At 44.2% G+C, this 15,415-nt stretch overlaps 1 protein-coding gene across 1 annotated transcript in view; it reads right to left on the bottom strand.

Annotated features, from left to right (window-relative positions):
* The window catches only part of ryr2a (ryanodine receptor 2a (cardiac)), a 289,201-nt gene that overhangs the window by 268,273 nt on the left and 5,513 nt on the right, over nucleotides 1-15,415 (bottom strand). Inside the window, 7 exon segments of the mRNA XM_026315769.2 lie at nucleotides 1,506-1,624; nucleotides 2,525-2,620; nucleotides 2,753-2,888; nucleotides 5,270-5,453; nucleotides 7,458-7,579; nucleotides 10,781-10,945; nucleotides 11,150-11,306. Coding sequence (XP_026171554.1) covers nucleotides 1,506-1,624; nucleotides 2,525-2,620; nucleotides 2,753-2,888; nucleotides 5,270-5,453; nucleotides 7,458-7,579; nucleotides 10,781-10,945; nucleotides 11,150-11,306 — 979 coding nt within the window.

Raw genomic sequence — 15,415 nt, 5'->3', positions numbered from 1 at the left:
TAGATGGCATAGCCCTGGTCTCCAGCACTACTGTGAAAAACCTTGGAGTTATTTTTGACCAGGACATGTCCTTTAACTCACACATAAAACAAATCTCTAGAACTGCCTTCTTTCACCTGCGCAACATTTCCAAAATTAGGAACATCCTGTCTCAAAATGATGCAGAAAAACTAGTCCATGCATTTGTTACCTCAAGGCTAGATTACTGTAACTCATTACTATCTGGATGTCCCAATATCTCCATAAAAAGCCTCCAATTAATCCAGAATGCCGCAGCCAGAGTCCTGACAGGAACTAGCAAGAGAGATCATATTTCTCCTATATTGGCTTCTCTTCATTGGCTCCCTGTAAAATATAGAATAGAATTTAAAACCTTCCTCTTTGACAAAGCATATAGTTAGGGCTGGCTTCAGGCAACCCTGAACCATCCCTTAGTTATGCTGGTATAGGCCTAGACGTCCCAAGGACCACCGGTGCACCGGTCGAGTCGAGGCAGATGGCCGCCCAAACTGAGCCCGGTTCTGCTGGAGGTTTTTTCTTCTGTTAAAGGGAGTTTTTCCTCTCCACTGTCGCCAAGTGCTTGCTCATAAGGGAATTGTTGGGTTTTTAGTTTTAGTTTTTGTAAAGTGCCTTGAGATGATTTGTATTGTGATTTGGCGCTATACAAATAAAATTGAATTGAATTGAATTGAATTGAATAACAGCACAGCACTCTTCACCTCCGCCAAACCTTCCCTATAGAGTTTGTTACTATTTCAGTCTTTCACACCTCTGGCCCATCCCATCACCCCACCACTTCACAGCTCCACGGACTCACCCACCCCCCAGCACACAGCCCCCCCTGCCCACCCTTGTCCTTAATACCAGCCCCAGTGAGAAGTGAGCTGTGGCGGACCAGATGGTAACAGCTCCAGGCTTCTTAAATCCTGTACAGAGTGGTCTCCGGAGTGTGGAGTTATGGAGCATGTCTTCAATCTGAGCCTCAAGCTGAGGGTGGTACCACAGCTCTGGAAGACCTCCTATGTGGTACCAGTGCCCAAGACACCGCACACTAAAGATCTCAACAGGTTCAGGCCGGTGGCTCTCATGTCCCATCTTATGAAGACACTGGAGAGACTGGTCCTCGACCACCTACGCTCTGTGGTGAGCTCAGCGATGGACCTGCTGCAGTTCGCTTACCACTGTGGCATAGGATTGCAGGATGCCATCATCCTGCATCACCGTGCTCTGGCAGTGCTATGAGAATTCTGTTCTTTGACTTATCCAGCACGTTCAACACCATACAGTCGGTGCTTCTGAGGGACAAACTGGAGAAAGATGGTATGAACTTTGACTTGGCAGAGTGGATCCTGGACAATCTCACAAACCGGTCCCAGTTTTTGAGAGCCCGGGACTGTGTGTCTGACATCCTGACCTGCAGTGTGGGGACTCCCCAGGGGATCTTTTTATTGTGTATACATATATACATATGTTTATAATTAAGTATAAGAAAAAGGTACCTGTACCTTGTGGTTGCGTCCATGCTTGTCCAGCAGAGATATAATTGATTTGATGTGTCCTTCTTTAATTATGTTCAGTGCCTCCGGACTCTCCACCAGCACACAGTGAAGGACCTCAAGTATACCTAGAAATGCATAACATATCCAGAACTTAATAGTGTTTATATTCCTTGTAATGCTTTGGTGTATTGGCATTTTTTCTCATTTACTGACACAGTCACCTCATGTCAATACTGAAGAAATCAGTGATTTCATTAATGAACGATGATGTCACCCATAATAAGGTGATAATAGGTAATAAACTGATTGGACTTGGGTCAACCCTGATTCTCAGAATCTTTAGCAGGTCTGTTTTTAGTAAGATAAGAACGATTAATAGATTGGGTGTATGCATACAGTATAATGCTTGATTTTTTAAATTTTATTTATTTATTTATTTATTTATTTGTGGTCACTGGCAAGACTATTTTGTTTGGATTTTTTTAGTTTTTTATATTTCAAAATAAGTGCCCAGATTTCTGTCATGTGCTCTTGACAAAACAGCAATTGGATCCAGAGTTCAGCACTGTCACCGTGATGGTCCATTGGTGATCAGTCATTAGTTGTAAAGTGTGAGAATCTCAAAGTCAATATTGTCAGGTTTACGCTACACTGACATGGTTCTTTTCCCTGAAGGCAATGAAACCCACGACAACTTTGTACCGAGTATATGCCTGCAAGTGAAAAAGGCCCCAGTTGTAGATGGAGACTTTCTTCTCTCCCCCATGCGACCTTGACTCTCCTTTGACTCCTTTCACTGAGCAGTGTTTTATTTTTATAGTCAGGAACAAACAAGGCACATGATGCGTGGGTGCAGTTAGAAGTTTCAGCTCATCATTCACACAGGTCAAAAGGTTATGTGGTTTATCTGGTAAGATAGACACCTGCTAAAACATCTTACACAAACATGGTATTGTCTTCAAATCATGTTACACAATGACAACAATTGAACTATTGACCCCATGACCGCAACAAAAATAACTTACCAGAAGAAGCCTCCAGTCGCTCCAGTCTGCTAATCAGCCAGTCCAATGATCCCGAAAACTGGGCACAGTTTTTTCTGTTTCCTCTGATCAGTGCAGCTTAGGACAGTGGAGAGTGCACAAAAGAGTTTTTTAAATTGGAACACAATATGTATTATTGTGAATATCAAAATGTGAAGTCCTAACATATGGTTTTAGAAACCATGTTGACAGAGGAAGTGAAAAATATACCAAGTAGTTGGTAGAGGGAGTTAAGGATGGAGCTCCAGGACTCTCCTGCCTCCCTTCCTACTACCTCAGCAAAATGAGCTGCACTGCTGTAGACATGAAGCCGATCAATACACTCCAATACCAGACTGATCATCCCCTACAAAAATAGAGGTTGTTGGTGTTTCTGGTTATTCAGCTGTGACAGAGAATGTTCTTAGTCATAACCACATGGTAAGCAAGAGCAAGAGTGCATCCATGACACTGTGAAAGCCCATCTGCAGATTAAGGAGGTTCAGAGCTCAACAACTCTGCAGTTTTGTACTCTATTAATATTTATACTACATGGTTCTTTAAAATGCAAACAGCATTTTGTGACATTGTTCTTCCTGGTTTCTGAAGGCCATATTTTTGAGTTGTGATGAAAAAATGTCCTTATTGCAATAGGAATTTAGTTGAACTATATATGAAGGTGTCAGTAAAACACTTTGCGCTGTTTTGCAAAGATAAACATTATATGAGTGAGAGGGAATAAACAGAAATGTTATAACATGCAGAAGTCAGAGAATGAAAGATTCTTGGTTTAAAATACATAAGTATAAATTTGACTAATCATGATTTAAATCATTTTTTAAAGTAAATTTAATCTAAATTTCTGACTGATCTGACTCATAGGAAGAGAAGACGCTCCTCCTTTGACAAACTATATGTGTTTTAGCCTTATTTTTTTATTTAAGATACAGTGGGTACAGAAAGTATTCAGACCCCTTTAAATTTTTCACTCTTTAGGTCATTGCAGCCATTTGCCAAAATCAAAAAAGTTCATTTTATTTCTCATTAATGTACACTCAGCACCCCATCTTGACAGAAAAAAACAGAAATGTAGAAATTCTTGCAAATTTATTAAAAAAGAACTGAACTGAAATATCACATGGTCATAAGTATTCAATCTCTTTGCAGTGACACTCATATTTAACTCACATGCTGTCCATTTCTTCTGATCCTCCTTGAGATGGTTCTACTCCTTCATTGGAGTCCAGCTGTGTTTAATTAAACTGATTGGACTTGATTAGGAAAGGCACACACCTGTCTATATAAGACCTTACAGCTCACAGTGCATGTCAGAGCAAATGAGAATCATGAGGTCGAAGGAACTGCCCAAGGAGCTCAGAGACAGAATTGTGGCAAGGCACAGATCTGGCCAAGGTTACAAAAGAATTTCAGCAGCACTCAAGGTTTCTAAGAGCACAGTGGCCTCCATAATCCTCAAATGGAAAAAGTTTGGGACGGCCAGGTCTAGGAAGAGTTCTGGTCCAGCCAAACTGAGTAATTGTGGCTGAGCTCCAGAGATGCAGTAGGGAGATGGGAGAAAGTTCCACAAAGTCAACTATCACTGCAGCCCTCCACCAGTCGGGGCTTTATGGCAGAGTGGCCCGACGGAGGCAAGGCACATGAAAGCCCGCACAGAGTTTGCCAAAAAACACATGAAGGACTCCCAGACTATGACAAATAAGATTCTCTGGTCTGATGAGACCAAGATTGAACTTTTTGGCGTTAATTCTAAACGGTATGTGGGGAGAAAACCAGGCACTGCTCATCACCTGCCCAATACAATCCCTACAGTGAAACATGGTGGTGGGAGCATCGTGTTGTGGGGGTGTTTTTCAGCTGCAGGGACAGGATGACTGGTTGCAATTGAAGGAAAGATGAATGCGGCCAAGTACAGGAGATATCCTGGAAGAAAACCTCTTCCAGAGTGCTCTGAATACTTATGACCATGTGATATTTCAGTTTTTCTTTTTTAATAAATTTGCAAAAATTTCTACATTTCTTTTTTTTTCTGACAAGATGGGGTGCTGAGTGTACATTAATGAGAAATAAAATGAACTTTTTTGATTTTGGCAAATGGCTGCAATGACACAAAGATACTTTCTGTACCCACTGTATCTGCCTGATTTGTACTAATGTATGCACTGTATGTTGTCTTTACTAAGTTGTTATATTGTATGTTATTATATTTATTTATTTATTCTATTTATGGCTAGCCCGTTGAGATGAGCCTCACTTTCAAGGGGGTCTATCTATCTATGTATCTCTCCATCCATCCAGCAGCCTAACACTGCAGCATTCTTTCTACAGATGAAATCAAAGATTGTTGGGATATATAGCACTGTTCCAGAGGTTTCCACAAATGTGTTGCACCTGTATTTGAAGCCAACCATATTGTTCTTTTGTTTTTAACACAGCCCGGAAGTAGTTTTTGGCTCATAATCCTGATTCCCTGTTTAATGCCTTTTCCTCACCATCTGAATAGCAAAATCCACTCTTACTTCCTGCTGTGTTGTAATGTCCAAGTAATGCGTCACAGGGTGTAGTAACACAGTCTTTTACAACTGCCTTTATGCACACCTAGTTTGTTGATAGGACTCAGCAAAAGGTGGGGCATCCATTTTCAAGGCTTAATTTACTGTTGCAAAAAAGATTAAAGGAACCCATTACTGGGTACAAGTACACACATATGCACATGAAGGCATTCCTCACCTCTTCCTGAAAGAGGTTCTGTCTGTTCTTCAGAGCTCTCAGTCGATTCTGCCTGTCTTCATGGTCTAGGTGGTCTCCAGGTGGTTGGAAGTAACCAATCAAATCCTGAAGACTCATGCTGACTGAATCTATTGGCAGATCTAACAAAGAGCTCTTCCCCTTTTTCCGTAGTGTGGCCAGACCCCTGGAGCACACAACAAACAGTTCAGTCACTACCTTTATAATGTGATAAGTCATTGTCACTTTTCTTTTATTGCTGATGCAGTGTTATTACAGCCTGTCACATGGTTTAACTGTTGATACTGTACCTAAAATGAAAGTGCATTAGGATTTTCTCTTCTGTTGCAGGGTCATTAATATCTAAAGATTATGTATGTCAATTACAGAGTTCTCAATAACTCTGAAAACAGGATTGCAGAAGCTATGTTATTTATAAAGTGTGGTTGTGCTTTCATGCTGCTTTCATTGTTTAGTGGCCTGGTTGTGGCAAACTTTTGAATTTGGAAGTGATTTTGAAGTGATTGTTCATGCACACCTCCCTGCTGCTTTAAATTGGATAGATGTGTACCCTAGATGTAATGATTCTCCTGTCCAAATGAATTTGTGGATTCTATGTTTAAGATATAGTTCCATCATTAAAATTAGCTTGTACTTCTCTAAATTCTTTAAATATGCAGATTCAGTGTATCTGTAGTGGAGAATGAGTTTCTCTAGGGGTGCAAGGATGTTGAAGATTTCTTAATTCACAGAAAAGTGGGTTCAGCCCGGTTGTTTAATTCTTTCTATGTTTTTTCTCCCAAGAAATTATAGGAGTTACTACATTTTGTACTTGCAAATGTTGGAAGGTTCAATATGTAATATTTACAGCAGTCTATTAGCAAAAATGGAATATAGTATTCATAAATATGCTGCATTTTCTGAATCTTAGAATGAGCCTAACATGAATACATCTTGGGGGGTGGCATCAATTAACATTATCCATCCATCCATCCATCTTCTACCGCTTATCCGGGGCCGGGTCGCGGTGGCAGTAGCCGAATCAGGGATACCCAGACTTCCTTCTCCCTGGACACTTCCTCCAGCTCTTCCGGGGGGACACCGAGGCGTTCCCAGGCCAGCCGGGAGACATAGTCCCTCCAGCGTGTCCTGGGTCTTCCCCGGGGCCTCCTCCCGGTGGGACATGCCCGGAACACCTCCCCTGGAAGGCGCCCAGGAGGCATCCGAAATAGATGCCCGAGCCACCTCAACTGAATCCTCTCGATGTGGAGGAGCAGCGGCTCTACTCCGAGCTCCTCCCGGGTGACCGAGCTCCTCACCCTATCTCTAAGGGAGGTCCTGGCCACCCTGCGGAGGAAGCTCATTTCAGCCGCTTGTATCCGCGATCTCGTTCTTTCGGTCCTGACCCAAAGCTCATGACCATACAACATTATTGTTTGTCATATTGAAAATTTTAAATGGTTACTTATGGGATGACATTTTGTTAAAATCGATCAAACCATCTTTTAGGTATTAAAAATTACAGTTTAAAATCTCTGAGTTTAGCTGCATCTATGCAAAGTCATTCAGAAAGTCTATGAATATTGGTTAATCATAGTTTCCTATTATTAAGAATGAAAGACAGAATTAGAACATCACAAGCAGGACGTCACCAGAAAGTCATAGATCAAACTAAGGAAGTCTTTACTGTGTGATTTAGGTGAAACTGAAGATAATTTTAGAATTTATTGTATAACAATTTAAAGTCTGTATTTTTTAGTGACAGGTTCTTTGTTTCTGATGGGCCCTTCTGACAGATGATTATAGGCATTTGCCATGTTGCATTTTAAAAACAATTTTTTTGTGGCAGATTTTTTTCTTCACCAAGAGAAGTGTGATGCTATATGTTTCACCAATATGATGTAATTTTGGTTTTTCATAGTTCCATGCACCTGTATGTGCAGCAACAACAGAAAAAACAACAAGAACTACTCCATGATAAAGGCTTGCATGGAACATCACTAGCTGTTAAAACAAAGTAAACACAAGGCATAATATAAATTATACAAGGCACAAAAGTATATTTTGTCTGTCTCTTTGTATGTGTCAGTGTGGGTGTCTGTGACTATCACTGGTTTGTGTGTGTCTGTGTGCCTGTGTGTGTTTGTGTATGTGAGTGTGTGTGTGAGACAAAGAGAGAGGTGTAATTCACCTGATAAAGAGATTGAATAGAAAGACAGTACTACGGATGACTCTGGCTGTGCGACTCTCCTCGTGTTGTGACCGAGACAGTGTCAACCCGTCATCCATGTGACCCTCATGGTGCATGATGGCCTGAAAGAAGAAGTAATATGTTAAAAATCACTAACCTATACTCCTTATGTAAGATAGTATTTTGTAGTACAGCACAGTATAGTACAGCATAAACAGTAAATATAGTATTTCAAAAAACTCCGAAAATCATTTCTCATGAGTCTATTATATAAAACAGTGTTTTATAAAAGAGTGTTTTTATTGATAAAATCAAAAAATCAGCCAATGAGATGCATGCTTATACATATATCTATCCTGGCTGCATTAAGTTAAGCCTAATAACCAGCTGTATAAGAGTGTACACGTCATCATGTACTGTAAGATGTACTGTAAAGCTCTTATTTTGAAAATATATGTTTGATGTAACGGTGGTCCGAAGATTACATGGCAGACATTAATGAAGTAGTTGTTGTATAACTCCAAAAGAGCTTTTTTTTTTTTTTGTTAACAGATGTTCAAACTGGAAGGAGCTACCATTGTGTCAATTTACCAATAATTACATTTAAACTTTCACAGATTTTGGCATGAATTAAAAAACACAGATGCGGATTCCAGTGTTAGCTCTGTTCCATCTACTCCCCTTAAGTTCCTCAAAATTAAGAACTAGCAAGAGAGACCATATTTCTCCTATATTAGCTTCTCTTTATTGGCTCCCTGTAAAATCCAGAACAGAATTTAAAATCCTTCTTCTCACATACCGCAACTCAAACGCAATAGGGAAATCGCATGGTGGCAGGACATGCTTTTACATCAATGAGAGGTGATGTACAGATGTAACAGTGTTGAAGAAGATCTGCTGTCCTGACCTGGGAGCGCTTTTCATTAACTGTAAACCCTTCTACTCGCCGTGTGAGTTTTCCTCGTGCGTTCTGGTCAGTGTTTACATTCCCCCGCAAGGACGCGTGTGCGACGCGCTGCATCAGCTGGCTGAGGAGATCGCAAACACGGAGCAGCAGCACCCGGACTCTGTTTTTATCATCCTCGGAGACTTTAATAAAGCAAACTTGAGCCCCGAACTGCCCAAATTCAAGCAGCACATCAAGTGCCCCACCAGAGAGGGGAATATTCTGGACCACTGCTACACCACAATAAAGGATGCATATCACGCCGTCCCCAGAGCAGCTTTAGGACTCTCTGTCTGGTCCATCTCATACCAACATACAGGCAAAAGCTGAAATCTGCTAAGCCTGTAGTGAGAACTGTTAAGAGATGGTCCAGGGAAGCAGAGCAGGAGCTACAAGTCTGCTTTGAATGCACTGACTGGAGTGTTTTTGAAGCTGCTGCCACAAACCTGGACAAACTCACAGATTCTGTTACATCTTACATCAGTTTCTGTGAGGATATGTGCATTCCCTTTTTTAACATACAACAACGACAAACCTTGGTTCTCTGGAAAACTCAGACAGCTTCGTCAAGCCAAAGGAGATGCCTACAGAAGTGGTGATCATGTTTTGTATCATCAGGCCAGGAACACACTGAATAAGAGATCAGAGCAGCTAAGAGGAGCTACTCTAAAAAGCTGGAAAACCAGTTTACAGCTAACGACTCTGCTTCAGTGTGGAGAGACCTGAGGACAATAACCAACTACAGTACTTCATCCCCCTCCTCAATAGGCAATCAAACCCTGGTGAATGATCTGAATGAGTTTTATTGCAGATTTGAATCACCCCCCACCCTCTCTGATTGTCTCCCAGAGCAACCTTTAACACCTTCAACCATTAACCCCCTCTCCCCCGCTCCTATACTTCAGACCAGTGTGGACGATGTGTGTCGGTTCTTCAGGAACCAGAAGAGAAGGAAAGCACCAGGACCAGATCGGGTTTCACCAACATGCCTCAGAACCTATCTCCCATCTTCTCTCTGATCTTCAACGGATCACTGGAGCTGTGTGAAGTCCCTGCATGCTTCAAACGCTCCACCATCATCCCCATCCCCAAGAAGCCAAAAATCACAGGACTCAATGACTACAGACCGGTGGCTCTGACATCCGTGGTCATGAAGTCCTGGTGAGAGACTGGTGTTGGCCCACATGAAGAACATCACTGGACCCTTCCTGGACCCCCTGCAGTTTGCCTAGTGATCCAATCGGTCGTGGATGATGCAGTCAATATGGGGCTGCACTACATCCTGCAATATCTGGACAAACCAGGGACTTATGTGAGGATTCTGTTTGTGGACTTCAGCTCTGCGTTCAACACCATCATCCCATCACTCCTCCAGAAAAAACTCTTCCAGCTCTCCGTCCCTGACTCTACATGTCAGTGGATTTCAAATAGGCAACAGCTAGTGAGAATGGGGAAATTTACTTCTGGCTCCCGTGTCACCAGCTCCGGTGCCCCCCAGGGGTGTGTTCTCTCCCCACTGCTCTTCTCCCTCTACACAAACGACTGCACCTCCTGTGATTCCTCTGTGAAACTCCTGAGGTTTGCAGATGACACCACTGTCATTGGTCTCATCCAGGACGTTGAAGAGTCTGCATACAGACAGGAGGTGGAGCAGCTGGATCTCTGGTGCAGTCACAACAACCTGGAGCTAAACATGCTCAAAACAGTGGAGATGGTTGTGGTCTTCAGGAGAAATGCCACCGCCCACCCCCTGCCCACCCCCCTCTCACCATCATGAACAGCACTGTAGCATCAGTGGAGTCATTCAGGTTCCTGGGCACCACCATCTCTCAGGACCTGAAGTGGAGCTTGCACATCGACTCCAACATGAAGAAGGCCCAGCAGAGGTTGTACTTCCTGCGCCAGCTGAAGAAGTTCAACCTTCCACAGACTCTGCTGACCCAGTTCTACTCAGTGGTCATCGAGTCTGTCCTGTGCTCCTCTTTCACTGTCTGGTTTAGCTCCGCCTCTAAATCAGACATCCGGAGACTCCAGAGGACAGTTTGGACGCTGAGAAGATCATCGGTGTTCACCTACCCACCCCCCAAGACCTGTTCACCTCCAGAGTGAGAAAAAGAGCTCAGAAAATCACTCTGGATGCCACTCACCTGAGCCACCACCTCTTCCAGCTCTTATGCTCAGAGGAGGAGTACCCCCTCTGTACCTAAACAAATTCCTTGTGTGTGTGCACACACAGTTGGCAATAAAGCTCATTCTGATTCTGATTCTGATTCTGATTTGAAAAAGCATATAGTTAGGGCTGGCAGGTAACCCTGAACCATCCCTTAGTTATGCTTAGTTTCTAAAAGATGCAGTGTGGTTCAGTCAAGTTACACACCTTTCTCTGTACTCCACCCATGCGTGCACACTTAGCATTGACCGTCTGGTATGTGAGCCACAGAGAGGTGGTCACGTGTTGGATATAACACACAGAGTCACCATACTTAATGTCAGGAACACCCATCCCATCCACTTCCTTCCTGAAACTGGGGTCCAGCTTTTCCTGAATTAAAAAAGAAAAAACTTACATTCATTGACTGTTTAATGACAGAGAAGTGGCTATTTTAAAGGTTATTAGCTCATTTAATTACTACTTATTTTAAAGTTGAACTAGTGTTTTTAATATTTCTACACAACTGTGTGCAGAATTTTGTGAAGCTTGGCATTCTCGACTTCACAGAAAGTTGTAGATATTAAAAGTCTGTACCTTAGAAGACCTGAAGCAGAAGGCTGTAGACTTGACATCAGCTTTCTCTTTGTCCATCAGCAGCAGAGATTTGTCTTCCGTCAAACTCAGGTACTTCCCTGTGGTTACATGTCTCAGTCTGAATGGCTGACCCCAGCGAATATGACTTCCACTCCAACTGTACACAAACACAGTCAGAGGGATAAATTCTAAAAGCACATATAGACATGAAGAATCCTTAATATATATACATACAAATGCCATGATCAACAAACTACTGTAGGCAAGTTTAGAAATGGACAATTAAATATATATGTGCATGTATAAACTATATGAACTGAATTAAGTTAATTTAAAGTTTCATTAATCCCTATTCTAACCACAGATCAAATGACTATATGTGTTATAAAAGCTGTTTCAACAAACCAAACCATTCCAAATATAATATAAATACAATAGAAATTCCCAAATAGTATTTGAGAATGTAGGGTAAACACGTTTTTTGTCACGATTCGGCGTGGTGTTGGTAAAAGAGGAGAGGTAGGACCCACGTGCAGGACACAACAAGTTTATTTTCAGGGATCAGGAAACAATAGAAATCTCTGCCACTCGGCGAGCAGGCAGGCAGGCAGGTAAAAACAACCAGAACGCCACTCGGCAAAACTAACAGGCAGGCAAACAGGACAACTCAATCTTCCTCCTCTGGCTAGCATTTGCTAAGCAATGCCCCAACGAAGAACAAAGGAAACACAGGGGTATAAATACACAGGACTCAAGACTAATTGAACACAGGTGAAAACAATCTTACTACGAAACAAAGCTACCTATAATCAACATTGAACAGAAACAGGAAGTAACCAAAATAAGAGACCAAAACCGGAAACAGAAAACCCAACTCATGACAGGACCCCCGCCCCCGAAGGCCGGATTCCAGACGGTCAACAGACAAAGTTCAAAAACTCAAGATCCCGGGTGGGCGGGAGGGAGCCGAGTCCAAATCCAAACAAAACAAAAACAAGGCTCTGATAGGGCAGAGTTCCGGGTTGCTCTGGAACTCACCCCTGGGGCGAACAAGGTCCGAGTCTTTCTGAGAGGATGCCCCCCCCCCCAGACAGGCAAGCAAACTCAAAAGCCGTTCCAGAGGACGGCCTCTCTGGCTGGCATGGGTCTGAAGCCGTTCCGGCGGGCAGCCTCTGAGACGGGCGAAGGCCCGGGGCCACTCGGGAGGACGGCCCCTGAGGCGGTCGAAGGTCTGGGGCCGCTCGGGAGGATGACCCCTTGGACAGGAGTAGGTTGGAGATCGTTCAGGGGGACGACTTCTCAGGCTAATGTGGATTCTAGGACGTGAAGAGTCCCACCGAGGAGTCAGCCAAGGAGGTTCCGGCCGACGAGGTGGCGCTGGGGATTCTGGAGATGGCGGCCGACTAGGCGGCGCTGGGGACCCTGGAGACGGCGGCCGACGAGGTGGCGCTGGGGACTCTGGCCGCTGCCACGTCAGCTCAGGACACTGCGTTTGCAGTGGCTGCTCTGGGCTTTCTTGCTGAGACAGCTGGGGAACAGAAAACCCAACTCATGTGGACGTACCGGCAGCTGCAGCCGCTGCGACGGCTGGGAAGGCTCTGGCAGGCGAGACGGCCGGGCTGGAGATGGCCGGGCTGAGGATTGCTGTGACATAGGCAGAAAACTGGTGAGGGATGAGAAGGAGACCTCAGCGGGGACGTCGTCGTTGGTGCACTGAGGGTACAGGATCCTGGGGGGAACCTCAGCGGGGACGGCCATGTCGGCGCACTGATGTTCAGGGTGCTGCTGTGGTGGAACCTCAGCTGGGACGGCTACGTCGGCACACTGAGGTTCAGGGTGCTGCTGCGGTGGAACCTCAGCGGGGACAGCCACGTCGGCGCACTGAGATTCAGGGTGCTGCTGCAGCGGCTCGGGAAGCTCCGGCTGCTGCTGCAGTGGCGAGATGGCAGCTGGAGACTCCAGCAGCGAGAGGAGATGGGGCTCGAGTTGCCAAACTGGAGAAACAGCCCCCTTTCTCTGATGCCGTCGTCGGCGACTCCTTAGAGCGGCGGACTCAGGTTGGGCAGCAGCGAGGAGGGACTCCGGTGACTGGGACGCCGGGGATTGGGAAGCTGGCTGGGGAAGAGAGAGAGAGAGAGAGGGAGGGGATCCAGGCTGGGAATGAGGAAAGCCAGGCTGTGGGAGAAAGCACTCAGCCTGGAAGGAGGAGGAAACAAGCTGAGGGGGAGAGACCCCAGACTGAGGAGGAAAAATGGATGAAGAAAAGAAAAAAAAATCGGACTAAGAAGGGAAGGAGACTGGACTGGGACAAGTGGCGCCCCTGTCCGAAACAGGAGCAGAGTTCGGACCGAGGTGAGTGGCGTCCTGGTCCGGAGAATCGAGATGGGCCGAGGAAGTGGCCGAAACTCCGGTGGAGGGGACTGAAGAGCCGTGAGGCACCTGCTCTTGACGCCGTAGAAGGGGAGTTGTTGTTCTCTGCCTTCCTCCAGAAAAGCGTGGAGGGAGGAGAAGCATTAGTTCCAAGTTAGTTTTTGGAAATGTGATGGTATGTGTATTAATATATATGTGTATACACATAAATGTGTATGTGTATTAATATTTACATATATACAGTGGGTACGGAAAGTATTCAGACCCCTTTAAATTTTTCACTCTTTGTGTCATTGCAGCCATTTGCCAAAATCAAAAAAGTTCATTTTATTTCTCATTAATGTACACTCAGCACCCCATCTTGACAGAAAAAAAACAGAAATGTAGAAATTTTTGCAAATTTATTAAAAAAGAAAAACTGAAATATCACATGGTCATAAGTATTCAGACCCTTTGCAGTGACACTCATATTTAACTCACATGCTGTCCATTTCTTCTGATCCTCCTTGAGATGGTTCTGCTCCTTCATTGGAGTCCAGCTGTGTTTAATTAAACTGATTGGACTTGATTAGGAAAGGCACACACCTGTCTATATAAGACCTTACAGCTCACAGTGCATGTTAGAGCAAATGAGAATCATGAGGTCGAAGGAACTGCCCAAGGAGCTCAGAGACAGAATTGTGGCAAGGCACAGATCTGGCCAAAGTTACAAAAGAATTTCTGCAGCACTCAAGGTTCCTAAGAGCACAGTGGCCTCCATAATCCTCAAATGGAAAAAGTGTGGGACGACCAGAACTCTTCCTAGACCTGGCCGTCCAGCCAAACTGAGCAATCGTGGGAGAAGAGCCTTGGTCAGAGAGGTAAAGAAGAACCCAAAGATCACTGTGGCTGAGCTCCAGAGATGCAGTAGGGAGATGGGAGAAAGTTCCACAAAGTCAACTATCACTGCAGCCCTCCACCAGTCGGGGCTTTATGGTAGAGTGGCCCGACGGAAGCATCTCCTCAGTGCATGAAAACCCGCATAGAGTTTGCCAAAAAACACATGAAGGACTCCCAGACTATGAGAAATAAGATTCTCTGGTCTGATGAGACCAAGATCGAACTTTTTGGCATTAATTCTAAGCGGTATGTGTGGAGAAAACCAGGCACTGCTCATCACCTGCCCAATACAATCCCTACAGTGAAACATGGTGGTGGGAGCATCATGTTGTGGGGGTGTTTTTCAGCTGCAGGGACAGGACGACTGGTTGCAATTGAAGGAAAGATGAATGCGGCCATGTACAGAGATATCCTGGAAGAAAACCTCTTCCAGAGTGCTCAGGACCTCAGACTGGGCCGAAGGTTCACCTTTCAACAGGACAATGACCCTAAGCACACAGCTAAAATAACAAAGGAGTGGCTTTGGAACAACTCTGTGACCGTTCTTGACTGGCCCAGCCAGAGCCCTGACCTAAACCCAATTGAGCATCTCTGGAGAGACCTGAAAATGGCTGTCCACCAACGTTCACCATCCAACCTGACAGAACTGGAGAGGATCTGCAAGGAAGAATGGCAGAGGATCCCCAAATCCAGGTGTGAAAAACTTGTTGCATCATTCCCAAGAAGACTCATGGCTGTACTAGCTCAAAAGGGTGCTTCTACTCAATACTGAGCACAGGGTCTGAATACTTATGACCATGTGATATTTCAGTTTTTCTTTTTTAATAAATTTGCAAAAATTTCTACATTTCTGTTTTTTTCTGTCAAGATGGGGTGCTGAGTGTACATTAATGAGAAATAAAATGAACTTTTTTGATTTTGGCAAATGGCTGCAATGACACAAAGAGTGAAAAATTTAAAGGGGTCTGAATACTTTCCATACCCACTGTATATATATATATATATATATAGTGTGTG

This window comes from Mastacembelus armatus, chromosome 19 (assembly GCF_900324485.2).
Source record: "Mastacembelus armatus chromosome 19, fMasArm1.2, whole genome shotgun sequence".
Classification (NCBI taxonomy): Eukaryota; Metazoa; Chordata; class Actinopteri; order Synbranchiformes; family Mastacembelidae; genus Mastacembelus; species Mastacembelus armatus.
This window is presented reverse-complemented; position numbering and strand designations above follow the sequence as displayed.